The 20,798-nt window shown below is 29.4% G+C and overlaps 2 protein-coding genes and 1 pseudogene across 2 annotated transcripts; 2 read left to right on the top strand and 1 right to left on the bottom strand.

Moving 5' to 3' along the window:
• The first annotated feature begins 7,739 nt into the window (after positions 1-7,739).
• On the top strand, positions 7,740-12,709 carry LOC111039909. The gene is made up of 6 exons (XM_022323561.1): positions 7,740-7,984; positions 8,089-8,173; positions 8,272-8,393; positions 11,417-11,455; positions 11,534-11,587; positions 11,654-12,709. The coding sequence occupies exons 1-6, from the start codon at positions 7,933-7,935 to the stop codon at positions 11,725-11,727; spliced, it is 426 nt and encodes a 141-aa protein (XP_022179253.1). The 5' UTR covers positions 7,740-7,932; the 3' UTR covers positions 11,728-12,709.
• Positions 12,710-13,778: 1,069 nt separating this feature from the next.
• Positions 13,779-16,429, bottom strand: LOC111039888 (annotated as a pseudogene).
• Positions 16,430-16,927: 498 nt separating this feature from the next.
• Positions 16,928-20,361, top strand: LOC111039887 (sodium/hydrogen exchanger 8). The gene is made up of 7 exons (XM_022323537.1): positions 16,928-17,972; positions 18,051-18,362; positions 19,444-19,586; positions 19,639-19,722; positions 19,800-19,943; positions 20,073-20,244; positions 20,314-20,361. The coding sequence occupies exons 1-6, from the start codon at positions 16,928-16,930 to the stop codon at positions 20,211-20,213; spliced, it is 1,869 nt and encodes a 622-aa protein (XP_022179229.1). The 3' UTR covers positions 20,214-20,244; positions 20,314-20,361.
• Positions 20,362-20,798: the final 437 nt, after the last annotated feature.

The following is a 20,798-nucleotide window of genomic DNA, read 5'->3' as shown; positions in this document are numbered from 1 at the left end:
TTCACTGTGCCACCGTGGTCGTGTAGATTTGTGCAAATGCTATGAGCCCTATGTTTTAATTTCTTATATTTATGGGTTGATTAAACTGTTTCAGTTTGCACAGAGATTAGTTGATTACTATCTTGGGTATGCAAGTACAAATTTTTCATTTGTAATATTATACTCTATAATTTATTGTAATATTCCATGAAGTTTTGTGAAACCAATTAAATTATAGCATTACATATTTAGATATTAAACTATTAGTCAATAGTACATAATATTACAAAATACTGTTTTTCAAATCTAAATTTAGAAACTTTTATAATTGTCTGAAATGCTAAGTAATATTTATCAATGTAATTAAATTGAACCTTAACTGAAATAAAAGTGAAAATATAATTTTCAATTGTCTTTTGGTAAAACTTCATCTCTAGTATTCCTTATAATAATTTATATAAACGACTAATGATTAATAAATGTATTTATTAAAGTCAAATACTTATATTGTTACATTATAACTGCCACCCTTTCAGTGAAAGATTCATTTGATTTTATAAGTTTTTGGGACCATGTGAATTTAATATTTTAGTTTTTAATTATGAACATAAATATCATAATTAGTATTGAGGAATTGTGTGTACATTAATTAGTTAATATATGAATATCCTTCAGTCCTTGACATTATGAGTAAAAACATAATATTATTTATTTTATTATATGTCATAAATAGACCTGAATATTATATTGTTTGTTGGTAGTTAAGTTGTACTGTTGTAGGTAGGTCCCCAAGTCAAATGTTGGGCCCAATACTCATCTTCCAATAAAATAATACCCATTTCAAATGATACTAGTGTCTTGTTTGCAATTTCTGATTAATATATTATAATATACATTTATATCATATCATATTATTTTATACAATAAATAATAAGTATTCCTTTGAAAATTTAAAAAAATTATAAATTAATTTCAACAAGTCCATAAAATAACCGGTCCCTATGGCCCTATACTCAAGGACTAACACTCACCTCCATCTTGTGCAGGCCCTAGTTAAAGTTATTGCTGATAGACCAAGATCATAATAATATCCACATACATAGTATACTACATAATGATATATAAAATATTATATATGAATATATTTTTATATATTTACCCCCAGATAGATCATAGATGTTTAAGTACAAATCAATTTCTGCTCCTGAAAATAAATTCCCCATTAGTCCTATAATATGGCTGACGTAGATGGTCATAATTTACCAGCAAATAAATGAATTGAACAAGGGCCCGCGTTAAGGGTACACGCGGGCTGTTTATGCCATGAAAAACTAATTTACAAGCTGCAATTATGAAAAAAATGCTGAATAGCCGGAAATTTCGATTATTTTACATTTACAAGATAATAAATAAAATCATTTGAATTTTAAAAGTCCTCAACCGGATACCGACAATATTATTATAGATGGAATAATAATATCTGATAAGTGATAAGGTTTGGCGGATGACGGTGTATGAATCGCGGAAAAAAGCACATGAAAAAAAATTTAAATATAAATATGAACACATGTATTCATAATTTATTGTGTTATAATTTATAATTATTAAATGTTTTTTATCGAATCATTAGGTAATGAGGCGTTTCGTGCCCCCACTCGAAACTCTCGGTCAAGGCGGACTGATCAACTATCAATTTATGTGTTCGCTATACGTAGATTCAATGGGAGAAGTATCTGAAAAACTATTAGAAATATGCCAGACAAATGATAAAACTGGTCTAGGTAGGCCTTACGGACAAATATTTTATTTTACATAAATCGAAAAAAACTATCTACAACGAATTTTAATAGATAAAATCTATTAAAATAGGCTCCTGCAGTTTCCAGCTTCTATTACGATAACATTTTAAACTTGGTTTAGGTAATTTTTAAAATACATTCTTCGCCGGTGTCACTCGACATGGTAATAACATAGTTGATAGTATTGATACAGTTATAACGGATTGTTTAATTTAACTATTTACCTACACGATTTCGACAATTAAATGTTTACGAAGTTAACACTATACGCATCATATAATATATAAGCAAATTATGTTTGAATGCATAATTTTATGATCTATACAATTTATAATGATTAAATGATTTATGGTAAAATATATTGCATATGTTTTCCAAAAAACATATATCATTCCAATTATATAAGTTATATGAATATCAGAATATACCTAGTCATTATTTAGTTTCAGTTATATTTCACGGGCTGAAGTAGCAACTGATACGACAGCTGAGCAATTATTTAATCATAACCCAGGTCTGAAAACGTCCAGAAAAGCGTACGTTTTTAGAAACAGAGTTTTCATCTTTATTCTAGATTTTTTAGTCTTATGGTCCTTCTGGATCTAACTATAAGTCTAGAAACAACAACCAATTGAAATTGACCATTGACCTTGTTGAAATTAGGTGTACCTATCAATAAAAGTATAAAACGTTGATATGAGTAAATATAAATAATTAAAGACATTTTGATGTAATGTTGGTAATATTAATTAATCAATTATGCTATAATATGTCTAAAAAATTAAGTGCATATTTCAACTGTATAAGGAATTGTATATATTATTATTATCTTATTTATCCATAGGAACTCCATGTCTCCGCATTCCTGCAAATACGAACTTAGCTCAGTTGGTATACGTATCAGCTTTTGATATTATTATTAGTCATTGACTTCTGTATTATAATTGAACGAAACTGAAATAAATAAATAAATAAATTATATTGAAATTTGAAGGTGTAAAATTTAATAATAATATTGTATTATTAACAAAAATATAATAAAATAAATAATACCTCTATCTATAAGGTATAGACTGCGATAAAAATAAGTGTAAATACTACTGATGAGTCACGAGTGACGAGTATGAAGTATTGAAGTGTATATGAAGTATAAATAATAATAATATTATATTACTTTAAATACTTCGATCAAACTTAGGTGTCGCCCGGCGTATAGCTTAGGCAAAATAGGTACATTACTGCAGTGCTCAATATTGTCTACGAGTATAATTACATTTTACTTCATCCAGCTTAAGCCGTCTAGATTTAATACAACATAGACATTTATTTGCAAAATAAACATATTATTATTATTATAATTACTACACAAAAATTATAACATCTGGGTATATAGAATCAATACAAAACATTAACTGTACTAGTACCAGCTAGCCGCTAGGTATACATCAACAGTTTGTACAATTTCAAATCAAACATTTTCTTTAAATATCGGGTGAGTTATTTAAACGTCATCAGTTGCTAATATTTAGGTGATCATTTTTATTTGATTGCTTAAACATTGATTTATAAACATTAATTTCATTCATGGATTATTCATTTTTATTTTAATAGTTTATACAAGGATTTATTACCATTTACCATTACTTATTTATAATTACTAATAAGTATATAATATTAATTTTTTTTTTTAGGCTTTTACAGGCCTTTAAGGCCCATCGCCGCAACAACATATTGTTTCCATTCTTCTCTATCATTTGCACATTCTTCTGTGTTTCTTACGTTAAGGACTTTCAGGTCTTCCTTTACTCTATCCACCCATCTTTGTCTGGGGCGTCCTATATAAATATAATATTAATTATTATAGTGTATTTATCCTAGTTCAATTATTTATTATAATTATAACATGTAGGTATAATAATATAATTATAACAGTACCATCAATAACACTAGTTTGTAAAATTTCAAGTTAAACTTTTTTTCTCATTACCTATTGCTGAGCACAAAATTAAGAACTGTTATTTAATACACCTATAGGACTATACATTTTAACTAAATTATATTTTATATTTAATAATTTTAAGCTATTTAAAATAATTTGAAATTTTTTTATTTGTTATTTTACTCCCAATATATTAATAAAAAAACATTTTCCGTCAAATACCTTGAAAATGTAATAGATATTTCTTATAATGTATTTACTGATTATTGGTTTCTATACACGGTATTCGTCCAATACGCTATCTCTACCGTAATTTTATGATAGTTTAATATTATATCTACCGTATGTCCATATGCTGTATATTATACATACTAATTTATACTAAGTAATAAATAATCAAAATTACGGACAACGAATTCAAAAGCCATGGATTTTTAGTTTGTGGCTTAAGCATGATGGCATTTTAGAGAAACGTTTTTTTTAAGTTGAAAAGCGTGATCAAAATACCTTACTAAGAATTATACTTTATTAAGTTGAACAAGGTACTACTATATATTCCGATGAATGGCGTGCGTTTTCTGCTTTAAATGAACATGGGTTTATCCATATAACAGTTAATCATTCAAAAAATGTCATTGATCCAATAACTGATGCTGAGACACAAACTATAGAAACTCTTCGGAGACACATTAAATATAAATGTAACATTAAAACAAGGGGAGTGACTAACATATTACCATCCAAACCTCAAGAAGAGTGGTAGTTACAAAAACCAACTGAAGACCTGTTCGAATTATTCCTCGGAGCGATCAGAAATACGTGTACTACACAGTATAAAAAAATGACAAAGTAGATATTCTGCATTATAAAGGTAAGACAATTCACATTTGTAAATGGTAAATACGTGTTGATATCATACTTCACCAACATAAATTGACGGTAAATAAAATATTTACGGTAGATAGCATACTAAACCATCAAACATGTGGTAGATAGCGTATTGGACGAGTACCCTCCCTATAGACGATGGAATTTTAAAAATATTTTAATTTATTTTTAAGCTTTTATTCCCACAATAAATTCTGGTTACAGTTTTACACCATTATTTAAGATAAAAGCAAACAAGAACAATATATGATACAATATTGTACTAGTAACTAGTACACATTTTTTTTACACATATATAGGTACGCCTAACTTCTAGGGTTATTGGCGTTTCTGAAATACATAAAATTTTGAAGATTTATACTATATATTTTAAGTATAATACCTCGAAAAACTTGTGTTAATTTTATTACAATATGATTAATCTATGAGTATATATTATATTTTCTTCATCAGGTTACTTTGACCTTGGTTGCAGTATTCTTCTTCTTCTCATTGTGTGCAAGAAAGTATGCACTGGTGTTTTTCGTTGCATCTGACAATTAATTTAAAAGGCTCAAAGAGTATGAATAATTAAAAAAATGTATTGAATTTAAAATACGAATGTTTAAAGTCGATCGATTGGGAAATGATACAGAATGTTCAGGATGGGATAAAGTATTGAGATGCGCTGGTATGCTTGCTGGAATGTGTGGCCGCCACGTGAGTCGTTTGTCAAGAGTTACACCGAGGTATTTAACCGTCGGTTGCCAGGATATTATACTCGTATTTTCACTGTCAAATTTTAGTTGTGGGGGAGTAATAAAGCGACGTAGACTAAAAATAACTCCTATGCTCTTCGAGGCGTTGATTTTGATCCTCCAGTTTTGACACCAGTGTGAGAGGGTATTTAAGTGATCTTGCAGATTTGTAGTTATTGCTTCGATATTGCGTGATTCCGTGAAGATGGTTGTATCATCTGTGAAGAGAGCAATTTCTGTGCGTGGTGATTGAGGGATGACGGAAACGTATAGCTTGAATAAAATAGGACCAAGTTTGGAACCTTGAGGTACACCATCAGAGATAGACTTAAGGTTGGAGGCACTGTCGTTAATTCTGACTGAGTATTGTCTATTTGAGAAGAATGAGCGAATTATATTAAAAAGATATGCTGGAGTATTAATGTTACGTAGTTTAAAAAGGAGGCTTTCATGCCAAACTTTGTCAAACGCCTTTGAAATGTCAATAAATATTGCGCCAGTGCATTTCAAACGCAGAGTTGATGTGTTCGGTGATCCTTAGAAGTTGTTGAACGTTAGAGTGGTTGGATCTGAAACCAAACAGGAATTTCAGAATAACGTCCGTGATATTCAAATAATCGAGGAGTCTGGTGTGTATGACACTCAAAAATTATTGATAAGGGTGTTAGGGTGTTAGGAGGCTAATAGGCCTGTAGCTATCGGTCTTGTCTTTACCCGGTTTCTTTATAAGAATTATCGTTGCTATTTTCCATTTAACATGGAAATAACTAAGAGGTAACCGTGAATTAAATAGGGTATATAGCAGGATCAATCCTTTTGAGGGTAATTTTTTAAACACGAGATTCGTGATTTTGTCGTGACCCGGTGACCCGGTGCTTTTTTATTGGGAAGATTCTTAATAATTTTCTTAACTTCGTTTGGAGTTACGTAACTAATACATTTTGGAACTGAGTAGTCAGGTTGCTCCAGTGCATGCTTTACTCTAGAATCGTTGTTGATATTACCTAAATGGTTATGCGCGAAAGTGAGGTGCAGAATATCTGAGAACACGTTGCATTTATCTATGTCAGATATAACTAGATTTGAGTCTGTGCGGAGAGGAGGGGTGATGTTAATTTCTTGATTAAGTAATCTTTTAGTTTCGTTCCATAAGTTTGACTCGCCGGGGTGCATGTTAGACAAAAATGTATTATACGAGGACACTGTAATTTTGAAGGACCACTTGAACTTCTTTAGTGAGTTTATTTAGATTTTTTTTTACAGTAGGATTTCTTTGATTTTTCCAAATACGCCTAATAATATGCTTGCGTCGAATAAGTGACGAAATGGATGGCGGTAGGATACCGAAACTAGGTGGATTTGTCGATGCAGGGTTTGAACAAGCTCGCGCAGCATCCGTGACGACTACCGTGAAGTGATCGGCTGTTTGTTCAGCAATTTGAGTCGTAGAAATAGTTTTAGGTATTACTAGACTTGAATGCACACTATTGGAAAATTTGATCCATGTTGGCTATAAATGATTGTAATTTACGGCCGTTCAGGTTAATAACACGACAGCCCCAATTTGGATGTTTGGAGTTTAGATCTCCCGCTATTATAATTGAGCTATTAAGGCTCAATAATTGTTCATAGTCTGAGATATGCGTATGACGGCTGGGTGGTTGATAAGCACTAACAAGAGTAACAGATCGATTATTGAGTCTAATTAGCACAGCTACAGCTTCTGTAGTGGGCATTTGTTGTTGGATAATTTGATTACGGACCAAGATAGCTACTCTACCCATAGCGCGTATTAGTGTGACACGGTCAGCCCGGTACATTTTATATCCGGGGAATTTAAAAAACATATCACCTAAATTGGCTAAATTATTCAAAGTTTTTGCGTGTTTGAGACAATAGTATTATTGGCTACAGTATAGAATAACCTATATATTTATAATGTATATAATATAATATTATAATGTGTAATATATTATCTACCTGTAACGTCATATATACACGTATGTAACGATTAATAAAGAATAACATATATTAATATATAATACATACGTAATATTCGTTAATTTATTTTAAACCGTCTTTATAGTCTTTTTAATAGTGATTTTGGTAGAAACTTTTTCACGATTCGTTAGGCAACCATTATATTATAGTAGGTACCCACTACCCAGAAGGCAGTAGTGCTTTAAGTTCGAACCACGGCTCTATCTAAAGCCGTGGTTCGAACTTAAAGATAGTACTATCTTCAGTCCGTGGTCATGGGAGGGATCACAGATATATAGAATATTATTTATTCTATATATCTGTGGGAGGGATAGAATAATTTGTTACTAACATCAATGTAATAACCGTTTAGGTTATAATCAGATGTCGTTTCTTAGTTAATACATGAAATTTTCACACCGATTATCAACTATCAATGGATGTTCCTTGTGCTTCCTACTTCCTACCTCCTAAGCACTTCACATCTTTACATTAATACGTTATTCAAATAATTTCTTTTGCTTTTAATTTCTTTTTCGTTCTTTAAACTTTCATTTTACTCCAATTGCATCAATATTACTCGTAACACCTTCGATTCATACACGACGCCATGTACGCTGTAAAAACACCCAGCAAGTATATGACCGCGAAAACTAGAAGAGGTGCGTTAATTTCATTATTTAAAATACCCAGAAGGTTACCTATTTATAACTCAAAACATTAATTAGGTATCCGAAAATAATTTTTGTTTACATTTTTCTTCCAGGCATTCGCCACAGTTTTGATCGGCTGGATTCTTTACGCGAAAACTTTAAAAAAGGCAATGGGACAGAAGAAGAAGAGCTACCATCGTATGTACCTATTACTTAATTTATTATTTAAACATCTTAAACCATAATGCCGGAAAAATGTGTTGATTGTACTTGTGATTGTTGGTTATGTCTTTAAGTCCTGAACCGAAGCCGGTATTTCATTCTAATGGCCATCGTAAGGCTTCAAACAAGTGTCCTCCAACACCCCAAGATGTTTTAAGTCCCCAACACGAAAAACTCATTCACTATATCAATGACTGTAAGTATAACTGACTGTTTTCAAGTTAAATTTGTAACTTGATTAGTAAAATATCATTTTAAACATTATTTTTGATCTACAATGTAAACTTAAATCCCTATTTCATATATTTAATATACTTTAGTTAGAAACCTACTTTTTGTATGGTATTTATGTGTAAAAATACAAAACAAAATTAATGTGGCTACAGGATACTTCAAAATAGTCATATTTAAAAAGTAAATATTCTCAAATACTACTTACACCCATATGATTTTACCGTGTTTCAGTATTTGTTATCTAGTTTATATGAAGTACTTCTTACTGCCTAACTATACCAAGAATTTTGAATGAAAAATACGAATATTTTCACTTTTTACTATTACTCATTATTGTTATGGGATAAATTTGAGTACAACAGTATTTATAACTATTATGTAATATGTCTATGTTAAGTGTGTGTGCATTTATTTATTATATTTAGACTTTCAGAACGTAAAATAAATACTGAAAATACCTTTGTATTAAATTACAACCTATTTACCTATTAATAGATTACTAAATCCATCCTTGACTCTTTTTTCATTTAAAATTATAAAACAAAACTCATAATGTAGGTTCTCTCTTCCCTTACTACAAATTAATAATTACAATTTATTTATCTTTGATTAAAATCAGTTTCCAAAATATTTTTTTGTGTACCACTCATGTATAGGTTTCAGTCATGGGTCACTTGACTGAAAACAGAGAACTATTCAAAATTACAATACGTTTATAACAATAATAATTAAGCTACACTTAACAGTATTTAATATCTATTTACACAGAAAAAAAAAATATATAAATAATAGATCTATATTAAATTTTTATATTTTTATTTTTCCACTAAACGGCCCTTTGCGTACCACAGTTTGAGAATCACTGACTTAAAAGAAACTGCTTCATTTTATATATCATAGCTATTTAATTTGTAGCTTGCTAAAGTATGCAGTCAAGACTTGAATTCTTATAAACCCATACAAAATAGAGTATTAAAAAACTTAAATATGTAAATTTATCATAAAACAAATATTTTTACCAAATTTATTGATAGGTCTTTTGCTTAATTTTTAATAAGGGTATATGCTGAACATACATATCATACAACTGTGTATCTATTGAATGTTTTGAACATGCATTTTTCAAATTTTAAATACAAATTTAGTTCTACGTTATCTTTAGTGATCTATGCAAAAATTTTACCTTCATTAAGGTTGTATAAAATATTAAATAAGCACAAAGAAAAAAATATTAAATTTTAATGTTAGTTTTACACTTTTACTATACATTTTCCTAGTTCCTATTTCCTTTCTAGTTTATAAATACTTCTTTATTATTAATTATAATATAATGTATTATAGATGAATGATTTGTAGCTTAAAGAAATAATTAGGTTGAATTAGTAGGTACTAAATATTACAAATTAAACCAATAGTTTATCATTATTAAATTGTTTGTTTCTATAATTAATCTAAACTCTATCATCTTTTGTTAACCTGTTGTGTATAACATTTTTTGTTTATGTATGATAACAATCCATTTTTATACAGGGATTATAATTGTTTTTATTCTACACCATTATTCATTAATTATACATCTCTGCTGTAACAGATTAATGTAGTTCAATTGCCTTTTAGTTTGCCATCTATTTTATTCTCAAATACTAATTTAATTATTTAAGCATCTGTGTGGGTTCAAGCACAGCACATAATATATATTTTTAATACATTAATAAATATTATTTTTAATGAAATAATTTTACTGTAATTCTGTAAGACTATAACTTAATCATTAACAAGATTTATCACATTTTTTTAAGTTTTACATTTACACATCTTGTTGAACTAATTAGTAGGTGAAATATAGGTCCATTGGTTTTTAGGTATAATAGACAATGTCTACCTGTATGGTAATGTTGTACCTATTCTTAATATAATAGCATGTGGCTTTATGTCAAACATTTTTGAGTCATAAGTATTAAAATTAAACATTTTTTTAATTTTTATAATGGGTATAAATAAATTTAAACAATTAAATATATATTTTTTATATTCTAAAAACAACTTTTTACATTTATTTATAAAATCTTGATTAGTTATATATCTGTATAATAGATAATAGTTAAAAGATATTAGTATTCAAAACATTGGTGTGAAAATACTTAATAGGTCGTCAGTTTTGAATTCCTTCAAGTATTTTTTTTTTAAATATCCTACTACTGAGTATCGGGAGCCAAATGTTCTAATCTTAATGGGTTCACTGACTGAATACTTAATTCAACTACGTCATAATACATTGAATAATTGTGTTTTGTGTACAATATATTATTTTGTTATTATTAAGTTGTATTTTATAGTAGGTATAGTATATTCCTATAAATATTGGTAATTCTTTTTAGGTAAAAGATATTATTCTTTAGTACCTATTGATTAATTATTTGATTTATACATTCAAATAATTTGAAGACATTGTTGTCAGGGAAACTATCTGTTTTTATTTGTTCCCAACAAACCAGTGAAAAGTATCTGTTAGTATCTGCATCAAACGTACTGGCGGTTGATGACTCTGCCCTCCATGAGGCGTTCAACACCTGGTATTGCGTTAACACAAACTGTCATATTTTAAAAATGTTCTCTTTTATGTGTGAGAACGTTACTTAAAATATAATCTTTTGATTAGAATCTAGGGCAGAGTCTCCAACTGCCATTACATTCGATGTGGTTTCTAGCTGCTAAAAATGAAACCATCAATATGAATGAATATAGACGGCAGGCAACATTTTGTTAAATCATCAACTGGGTCCTAACCCGAGATGTTTGCGTTTGAAATAGATACTGAACAAAATGTATAGTTTAGTACTTAAAGTTCTAAACTTTAATATTCTAAATATAAAATGTTAGATTAATATATTTTATTAAAAAAAAAAACCAAATAATTTAACACGTGCACTTATTATTTGTATTCTCCTTTGTTTACTACTTTAACCTCAGAATTATAAATTTCAGCTTGGCACTCGGTTATAGAAGATGAAGAATCATCTATAAGTATGTTAATTTTACTGATTGTTTGTAATTAAAATTAAATTTGTATTAGGTAATAATATTATTTTATGACATTATTAGGTTCACAAAAAATAATTTACTTCAAACCCGAAAACACTGCTGAAGTTCTAAACGGTATATAATACTTACTTAAAATTAAAATTGTAATTTTTATCAGATTTGTATTTTATTTTTTTTTAGGTTTTCAAGCATTTGATTTAGACACATATTGGATCAAACGTTTATACAATAACATCACTAAGTCAGTGCCATAAGTTTTTGGTATAGTGAATTATTTTTTAGAAATTATTTTACCAGACTCGCCCATAGCTCACAATGTATCAAAGACACATGAACACTTGCGTGAATAATTAGTCATTATTATGTCAAAAACCGTAGAAATGAATCTATGTCTTTAAACACTTTGAATGGGACAGGAGGGAAAATATGGCAACTAGTAGTTAAGTAGTATACCTAGTAGTAGAATTCAATGTTATAAAAATACCAATTTTAAAATATTATTGTAAAAGTATTGATTTTAGTGAATTGTTGTTTCCTCATGATGAACTTTTGTTTGTTTGTTTATAGTTATTATTATTTTTTTATTATTATTATTATTATTATCACATTATACAAATTTATGTTGTGAGTTATCTGAACAAGACTGAAATTTGTGTAAAAAAAATTACTTTATGTGCGATCATTTTATTTTTAATCCTCATTGTTTTGAATATTATGAGACCTAAAGCCAATATTTTTGTTTGTTAAAGTTTGTAGTTACTTTTTTATTGTTTGTAAAAATATTATATAATGATCAATTCCCAACGGTTATAATATTGGCTTTTTGTCTTATTTATGTAAAATTTCTGTTAAAAAAAACAACATTTTCCTTATTTACTCATTATTTATTTTTGAACATTCAAAAAACTGAAAGGGAATATTTAAAATAAAAAAATTATTTCAACTCACGTTTCGCCTGATCAACATTTATTTGCTTTGGTAATATGTAATAACAAACAACTAGTTCCTAGGAATTTATTTTTGTATATCAATTCAATTATTTTTTTAATACATAGAAAGACTGACGAGCTTTTAAAATACACATTTTTAAAGCCTCGTATTATAGACCAAAACTTCATTTGAATTGGTATATTAATATTAACTTTTTTGTTATAAATTGTTATTAGCTACTGTTACTTATATGCCTACAATAGGTGTTAGATGATTAAATTATTTTGTTGTTTAATTGTTGGTAATTACTATTGTATAGTAAATAGGCGTCTGAAGTTGCTACATACATTTTATAATTAAATGCATTAATTGTTTTATGTACAACTGAAAAATGTTATAAATTAGTGTGCTTTATTTGAATGAATAAATAGTTTAATGTTATTTTTAGTTCTACATTTTTTTTTATAGTCAGCATTGCTATTTGGATATGCAGTTTACATATTATGTAGATTGTGTATTCAAATTTAAAATGTCTATGATAATTGATTTTCAGCATTAAATTAACAAATAACCGTACACTTGAAATTTTCACCCTACATATTATTTTCTATGCATGGTAAAATTTTCAAAAATTCAAACTGTTATGACTTTTTGAGCTATTCATAGTCACGAGATATTTTCGATTTTTATTTATTTTTTTTATTAAATTATTAAATTAGATTGTTTATTGAAATATTATGTATAGGAGGACCAAACATCTCTATTCAGAATCATTTTTTGTATATAATATTATAATGATTAATGACTAATGATTTATCATTGAATTCAAATATAATATCTATTACAATGACATACTTGACCACTACTGTACAGCAGAGCAGTACTTGCTTGCTCACCTTTTTTTTATTGTTGCTCGGATGTGCGGTTTACATATTATATGATAGTAGATAATATCCGAGCAGCACCATTTCACGGCAGACTAGCAAATCACCAGAAAACAACAAAATTATATTACTTATTAGTATATTGGTTATTTTAATCGATACATACAGCACTTCATAAAAAAATTAATATCCAGTATTTATTGTTTAAATAAAATTGAAAGTTTTGTCAGGATTTTGTGTAGCACAAACTGTAATACATATTACTAATTTTATATATTGCTATAAAATTTAACAATATACGTATTTTTTATACTTTATAATTACATATCACTTAAAAGTGACTTCAGGCACAAATAATTATTAATTTTGTTTTAATCATTTGAGTGTTATGAATTTTTTGGTGGGTAATCAATATAATATAGAACAATGTTTAACTGGCATACACTTTTAAAACAAAATTGTTCAAAATCAAATATTATATTGTTGTAATAAATACAAATTACAGATTACTTATGTATTAAACTATTTACATACAAACATTTTACGCTTAACTATAATAAATATTACATAAACCTATCCTATAATACAGCATATTAAAAGCCTTGAAATTTTTCAAAATAGCACAAGTCGTAAAAAAAGGGAAATTCATTAATACGCACATTAAGTTTTACAATAGAAATAGATGTAAACATTTAAATTATGGTTATTTATACATTAGTATTTTATGTACAAATATTAATAAGTTAGAAAATAATATCACTTTTCAAAATGGTTGTAAGAATGCCATATCGGTGGAAAAAAATACAACTATGCGTGAAAAGTTCTTCATTAGTAGATATTAAATAAAACTATTTTTATTTTAGCTTAGTTTTAGTAAATATTTCACTATTTTTTTTGATCCAGGGATGTTCAATAACATCAGTTAGGGGTAATCTAGACTTTGGAACTTTAACTAAAAGTTTTGAAATCAAATGCCTCGAACTATCACTCATATAAGGTTTGAAACCATACATTACAGCACGAATTTTTCTAAAAGTCTCTGCTTGTTCTGAGCTCTCAAAAGGTGGTGATCCACATAAGAATTCATAACATAGCACTCCTAAGCACCAATTATCGACATATTCATTATATGTCTGAGAGTCAACCATCTCTGGTGGTAAATAGTCAATAGTGCCACACATGGTGTTTCGACATTTGGATGGTGCATGGACAGACCATCCAAAATCTGCTAACTTAACAACGTGATGACTAAACAATAGGAGATTTTCTGGTTTTATATCTCTGTGAATAACGCTTTGTGAATGGCAATACCTTAAAGCATCAGCTACTTGTCGTAAATAATATGCAGCCGTTGGTTCATCAAAACGTTTATGTGGCTGGGAGTTCAATACTTTAAATAATTCACCTTCTTGGGCAAATTCTAAAATTAAATATATTTTTTTTTCATCCCAAAAATAAGTCAGCATTTTTAAAATGTTGGGATGAGTAAGATGCGTTTGAATTTCGATTTCTCGTCGCACTTGATGTTCCATGTGATCTTTTACTAATTCTGATTTAAACATCATTTTTAAAGCAACCATATATTCCGTATTTTTTTCTCGGGCAAGATATACACGACCAAATTTGCCACGACCAAGTGGTGTTCCAATTTCAAAATCGCTTAATTTCCATTGATGATTTGAAGGCCGTTTGGTATAAATTTCTTTCATTGTTTTTTCTATGCGTTGAACAACTTCATTTTGAGTTTCAGGTTTAGGTTTTTCTCCAATCACAGCCATTATAAGAATATAATTGAAAATTAACAAATACACAAACTGAAATAATAAAAATAATCTATTAGAATCCATGAACTAAATATTATATATAATAACTATAAGCAGCCATACAGTGTTAAATCTAAAAATACCGACTCAATTAAAGAAGCAAAATAAATCTAAACAACCAATTGTTATTAGAAGCGATCTGAACTTTTAGTGCCCCAGCTTGATAAATCTTGTACCAAAAATAACAAAACTTGCACTTCAATATATATTTGTTTAAGTTATTCAAATTTAAAGATTTTACAAAAATTACATATTTTAATATAAAAATATTTGACATGTGGAAAACGATGAATAATTTTACAAAATACTATAAAACATCAAGTGTTATTGACACCTATTATAGTTTTGATAAATACAAAATTAAAGTCAATGTGATGTTGTAGCATCAAAGTATAATATAAAATTATGGACATAATTCTAGTTTGGTAACCTATCAATTTTTTCGCACATAGGTACTTTATAAGAATGTAAAAAAAAAAAAGGTCTGACGGACTTTGTTTTGAAGTTATTGGTAAAAATGCAAAAAAGTAGTTTTTCTGTGACCTGTATTATTTAAAAAAAAAAACTTAGTATTGAATATTTTCAAAGTAGATACAAACATTCAAAAATTGATTTTCACAATTTTTAAATCAAATTTTTGGATTAAATTTTAAAATGTTATTTTTCATGTCCAAAAACTTCAAAGCAACCATTGCAATATTATGTCAGACTTTTAATCACTAATAATTTACACCATTGATTGGAAAAGTGAGTTGCAAAAAAACTAGGAAATCGCAGACTGGGTAGTTCGAAGCGGTAACATGAACAAAAATATTTATCGTCTGAACTAGAGATTGATATATTAAGGCTCTCGCCCCTCTAGTCTGGACCATGTCGACTACGAAACAAACATCTCGATCTCGTTGTCATTAGAATGCCTGCCTCGATAGTCAGTCGAGGTCTTCTGTTTTCATTTTAAGTACTCATAATTTATAGTAACAAAACTAAACCTGTGCCAAATTGTGTAATACTCCGCGTTTCTTTCCCACTAGTCCTCTGAAGATTCGAACGTTCAAGTAGAAGTAGAACAACCTGTGAACTTGACACTATTAGCACACTCACTTCTTAGCACCGTAGACAAGAATATTTAATGCTTAGTAATTTTAATTATTTAATAGTGACTTTCGAGTGTCGAGTCTTGTTCCCACTTCCCATGGAAGTCCGAAGAACACAGAAATCGCGAGTCGTGACAACTGACTGGCCACTAGCAATTAGAGACCAACGAGCTCAGTTGTAGATTGCGGAACGGTTAAAGAATAAAATCGAAAAAGCCGTTTGACGACGATTTGAGTCGGTGGCCAATGAGGTGGGCTTGTTCGGTTGCCTTCGAAACACCAAGTTTCCATTGGTCCACGACTCCGTAGATTTTGAGGTTTATCACTCAAGCTGTTTTGCTTATCATAATTTAGGCTGTTGAATTTTTGTTTTGCAGTTTGCACCCGGCTACCTATAGTTGTTTTTACTTTTTACACGGTCATACGCATTATCAATTATCTATCATATTATATTATCGTTCTCCATCGTCATTAGATTATTGTGCGCTTTTTTTTTCCGCAATTGTAAATTGCAATTATTATAAATCGTAATACGCAATGCCCAAAATGAACGGTTGACCGATTTGTACATGGCAGTGTACGATGTTGAAATCGCCGCCTTAATTCGTGGACGCGCCAAAATAGTTTCGCATATTTGATCGCCGCTCGCTGTTTGTCTCGCCCTCCCAAAGCTGTATTATATATTCTTTTTTAATATCGAGAGTGCAAAATTAGACGTCCGCAATGAAGGCATCGATATGTATTCTATTTCTTGTGCTTTGCGGCACGGGACTCAATAATGGCGATACCAAAGTGGTTCTGCTGGATAACAAAAACACAACGGTTCCAGTCGACAACGGAGTCAAGAATGTTCCAAACACCGTAACTACCCCAGAAGTGTCGACGGCCGGGACCAATGAGACAATTGCCAATGTGACTGAAAAATCTACAGTCGTCACACCCGGTGAGCCAGTATTGCCAAAAAAAGGATCGGCTGAAGAAGAACGCAACAGTTCAATCGCCATTTTCTTTGTGCTCAGCGTTCTCGCCCTAGGCATACTGCTCATTCATCTCATGTTGTCCACACATTTTCAGTATCTACCTGAAAGTGTTGTAATTGTGTTTCTCGGTGCTGTTATTGGTCTCATTATTAATCTCATGTCTGAACAGCATATTGCTAATTGGCGCAATGAAGAAGCATTCTCTCCGACAGCATTTTTTCTCGTCTTGTTACCACCAATTATATTTGAATCTGGTTACAATTTACATAAGGGGAACTTTTTTCAAAACATTGGTTCTATTCTAGTGTTTGCTATTATTGGCACCACAATATCAGCTTTAGTTATTGGTGCCGGTATCTATGTCCTTGGTCTTGCCGAGGTAGCGTACAAATTAAGTTTTGTTGAAAGCTTTGCATTTGGATCGTTAATTTCAGCTGTTGACCCTGTAGCCACAGTAGCTATTTTCCATGCGTTGGATGTAGATCCTGTGTTGAATATGTTGGTATTTGGAGAGAGTATATTGAATGATGCAATTGCCATTGTATTGACTACATCAGTATTGCAGTCCAACGGACCAGCTATGAGTACTTCTGAAGCTGTATTGACAGGCATCAAGCAGTTCTGTTTAATGTTTTTTGCTTCAGCTGGTATTGGAGTAATATTTGCCCTAATCAGTGCACTGTTATTGAAATATGTAGACTTGAGGAAAACACCCTCGTTGGAATTTGCTATGATGTTGGTTTTCACTTATGCACCATATGTCTTGGCTGAAGGCATTCATTTATCAGGTAAATTATTACCTGATATTTCATACTCACATATTTTCACTTTTTTATTATACCTATTTTCTTTCTTAATTTTTTTAGGAATAATGGCTATTCTGTTTAATGGAATTGTCATGTCACATTATACACATTTCAATTTATCAACAGTCACACAAATTACAATGCAACAGACAATGAGAACATTGGCATTTATAGCAGAAACTTGTGTATTTGCTTATCTTGGACTAGCATTATTCAGTTTCAGATTACATTTTGAACCAGCTTTAGTAATTTGGAGTTTAATTCTGTGTCTGATTGGACGTGCTTGCAATATATTTCCACTAGCTTATTTGTGCAATAAATTCAGAGAACATCAAATTACTAAACATATGATGTTTATTATGTGGTTTAGTGGTAAGTTTCACATCAATATGAAGTATTATCTACCATATAAGTGTTAACTTTAAATAATAATTAAATTCATTAAAATAATGTAGATTGTTTGAGAACTAAATATCCCTTTAATATTAAGGTAATTCAAATTATTATTATAAATTGAATAGATAATAAAACATGTTAATGTCAGATAACTAAATAATCTATTCAAAATGAGATCGTACCTCGGCGGCCGACTTCTGCGCATTGGTGTGGTTTCGTTCCGCAGTGTTATTCTAACGAGCTTTCTAGGTGGAGAAAGCGTCTGACCATTGTGGATGAAAACTGGTCACCGCCGAGATAAAATCTCATTCCGAATAGAGTATAGATAATATTAATCACTAATTAGATAAGCAGAGAACTTCCTGAAAATCATTTGACCTGTGCCTTTGTTTCTCAATCATCAGCATATTTTTAATTTTGTTACTTTCTTGCCTTAGTTATTTTTCTTCCATTAAGGACATATACAATTTTAGAACATGATTGATAGCATAGGCGTACAATTGGTAAAAACTAGGGGAAGGTTAGAAGCTTAGATGATTTAATTAACATGTATTGACACAACTTATACTACAAGGTTAATTTAGGAAATACTTGGGGGGACTACTTAAGTATTCTGTCATTCCAAATTAGTTCATTGGCCACAATAGTTTTATTATTTTTGGGCTTTGTAAAAAATACAATATTTTAACAATAACTGTTCAGAGTTACATCTTAGCTGAGTTTCCTCTGCTTTGCTAAAATATCTGGTAATGATTGTACATAGATTTCTTAGAAATTACACTTTAATTAGGTATTCTGTATTATAAAACATTGACATAATAATATTTAAAAATGTGAATTTCCTTCTAATAACCTTTTCATATTCATGCGTATTTGTATTATTTGGTATTTAGTGTAAAAATTATTTATTTGGTTGCACAATTGATTGCTAAAATAATAAATTATAAAAAAAACCTTACATTTTTATCGATTGATTTAGTTTAATTTTTAGTTTTTTTTTTTTTAGAGAAATTTCTATTTAATCATAACCTATATAATAGATAAACATTTGTTTTAGGTTTAAGAGGAGCTATTTCATATGCATTGTCATTACATTTAGAATTCAGTAATGAAACAAGACATGTGATAATCACAACTACATTGTGCATAATATTAGTCACAACTTTGTTGTTTGGTGGTTCAACAATGCCACTAATGAAGGTAATTTTTCTCAACTAAAAAAAAAGATCAATACTTAAGTTTTTCTCTCCAGATTTTACAATCATCAAAAGCTGGGAGAAGCACTCGCCGTCGAAGAAAAGACAAAGCAATATCTCTTAGTAAAACAAAAGAATGGGTAATTACAATAAATACCAATTAGTTATTTTTAATTTTTTATATGTGTTGGTAATTATTTGTACACATTTATGTTAGGGGCAAGCAATTGATTCTGAACATTTATCTGAACTGACTGAAGAAGAATTGGAAGTTAATTTTATCCAATCAAGAATCAGTGGATTTGCTAAAATGGACATCAAATACTTCATACCGTTCTTCACTAGACGTTTTACACAAGAAGTAAATTAAAAAATATATTTAATTTTGAACTTTTCATGATTTAATTTAAAACTGTATAATTTTAGTTAAAAATTACTAATCTACATGATATACAATTGTATGAAAAACTGAAAAAAAATATTATTTTAGGAATTGAAAGATTGTAAGACACAGATGACAGATTTAACTAATCAATGGTATCAGGCAATTCGTATATCACCAACTGCATCAGATGATGATAAGACTGCAAACAGTGGACAGCCCCAGACATCTAGCCGCCAATCGAGTTGACAATTACAGCAACCACCAGTTGTGAGGCAAAGTAATGGAGGGGAAACGCAGTCTTTGATACACCGACAAAACTTCAAAGTATAACGGTTTTGTTTTACAGGTAATAATTTGTTAAGTGACATTCAGAGCTTGTCTGCATCGAGTTTACCACATACGACCAGCCAACCGCAATAATTTTAACAACTTTACTATTCAATGTACTTAATGTATACAACAAATATAAACAGAATTTATTCCAACTATTCTGATGGCTGGTTCACAAATCTTTAATGACCATTGTGAATTATGACTCGGAAAATTTGGTGTAATTGAAATGTACTTTAATACTTGAAGTCTGAATTTAAACAACAAATGTAATTGCACAAATTTATACTGTTAATGTTATACTCTAGAATTTTTAAAAACAAGTGTGATAGTCATAATTTATGTACTTTTTTGAAGTTCATAACATTCTATTTATTTTTTTGTTTTTGTTTAAATATTTAGTTTATCTAATATTTATAATTATTTCTATATGATGAAAGTAACTGCCTTGAAAATAATAACTACATATTAAATATATTTTGAAAAATGCCTGTGTGTGCC

Source organism: Myzus persicae, unplaced genomic scaffold, assembly GCF_001856785.1.
Source record: "Myzus persicae strain clone G006 unplaced genomic scaffold, MPER_G0061.0, whole genome shotgun sequence".
Taxonomy (NCBI): Eukaryota; Metazoa; Arthropoda; class Insecta; order Hemiptera; family Aphididae; genus Myzus; species Myzus persicae.
The sequence above is the reverse complement of the archived record's forward strand: the minus strand, read 5'-3'. Positions and strand labels throughout refer to the sequence as shown.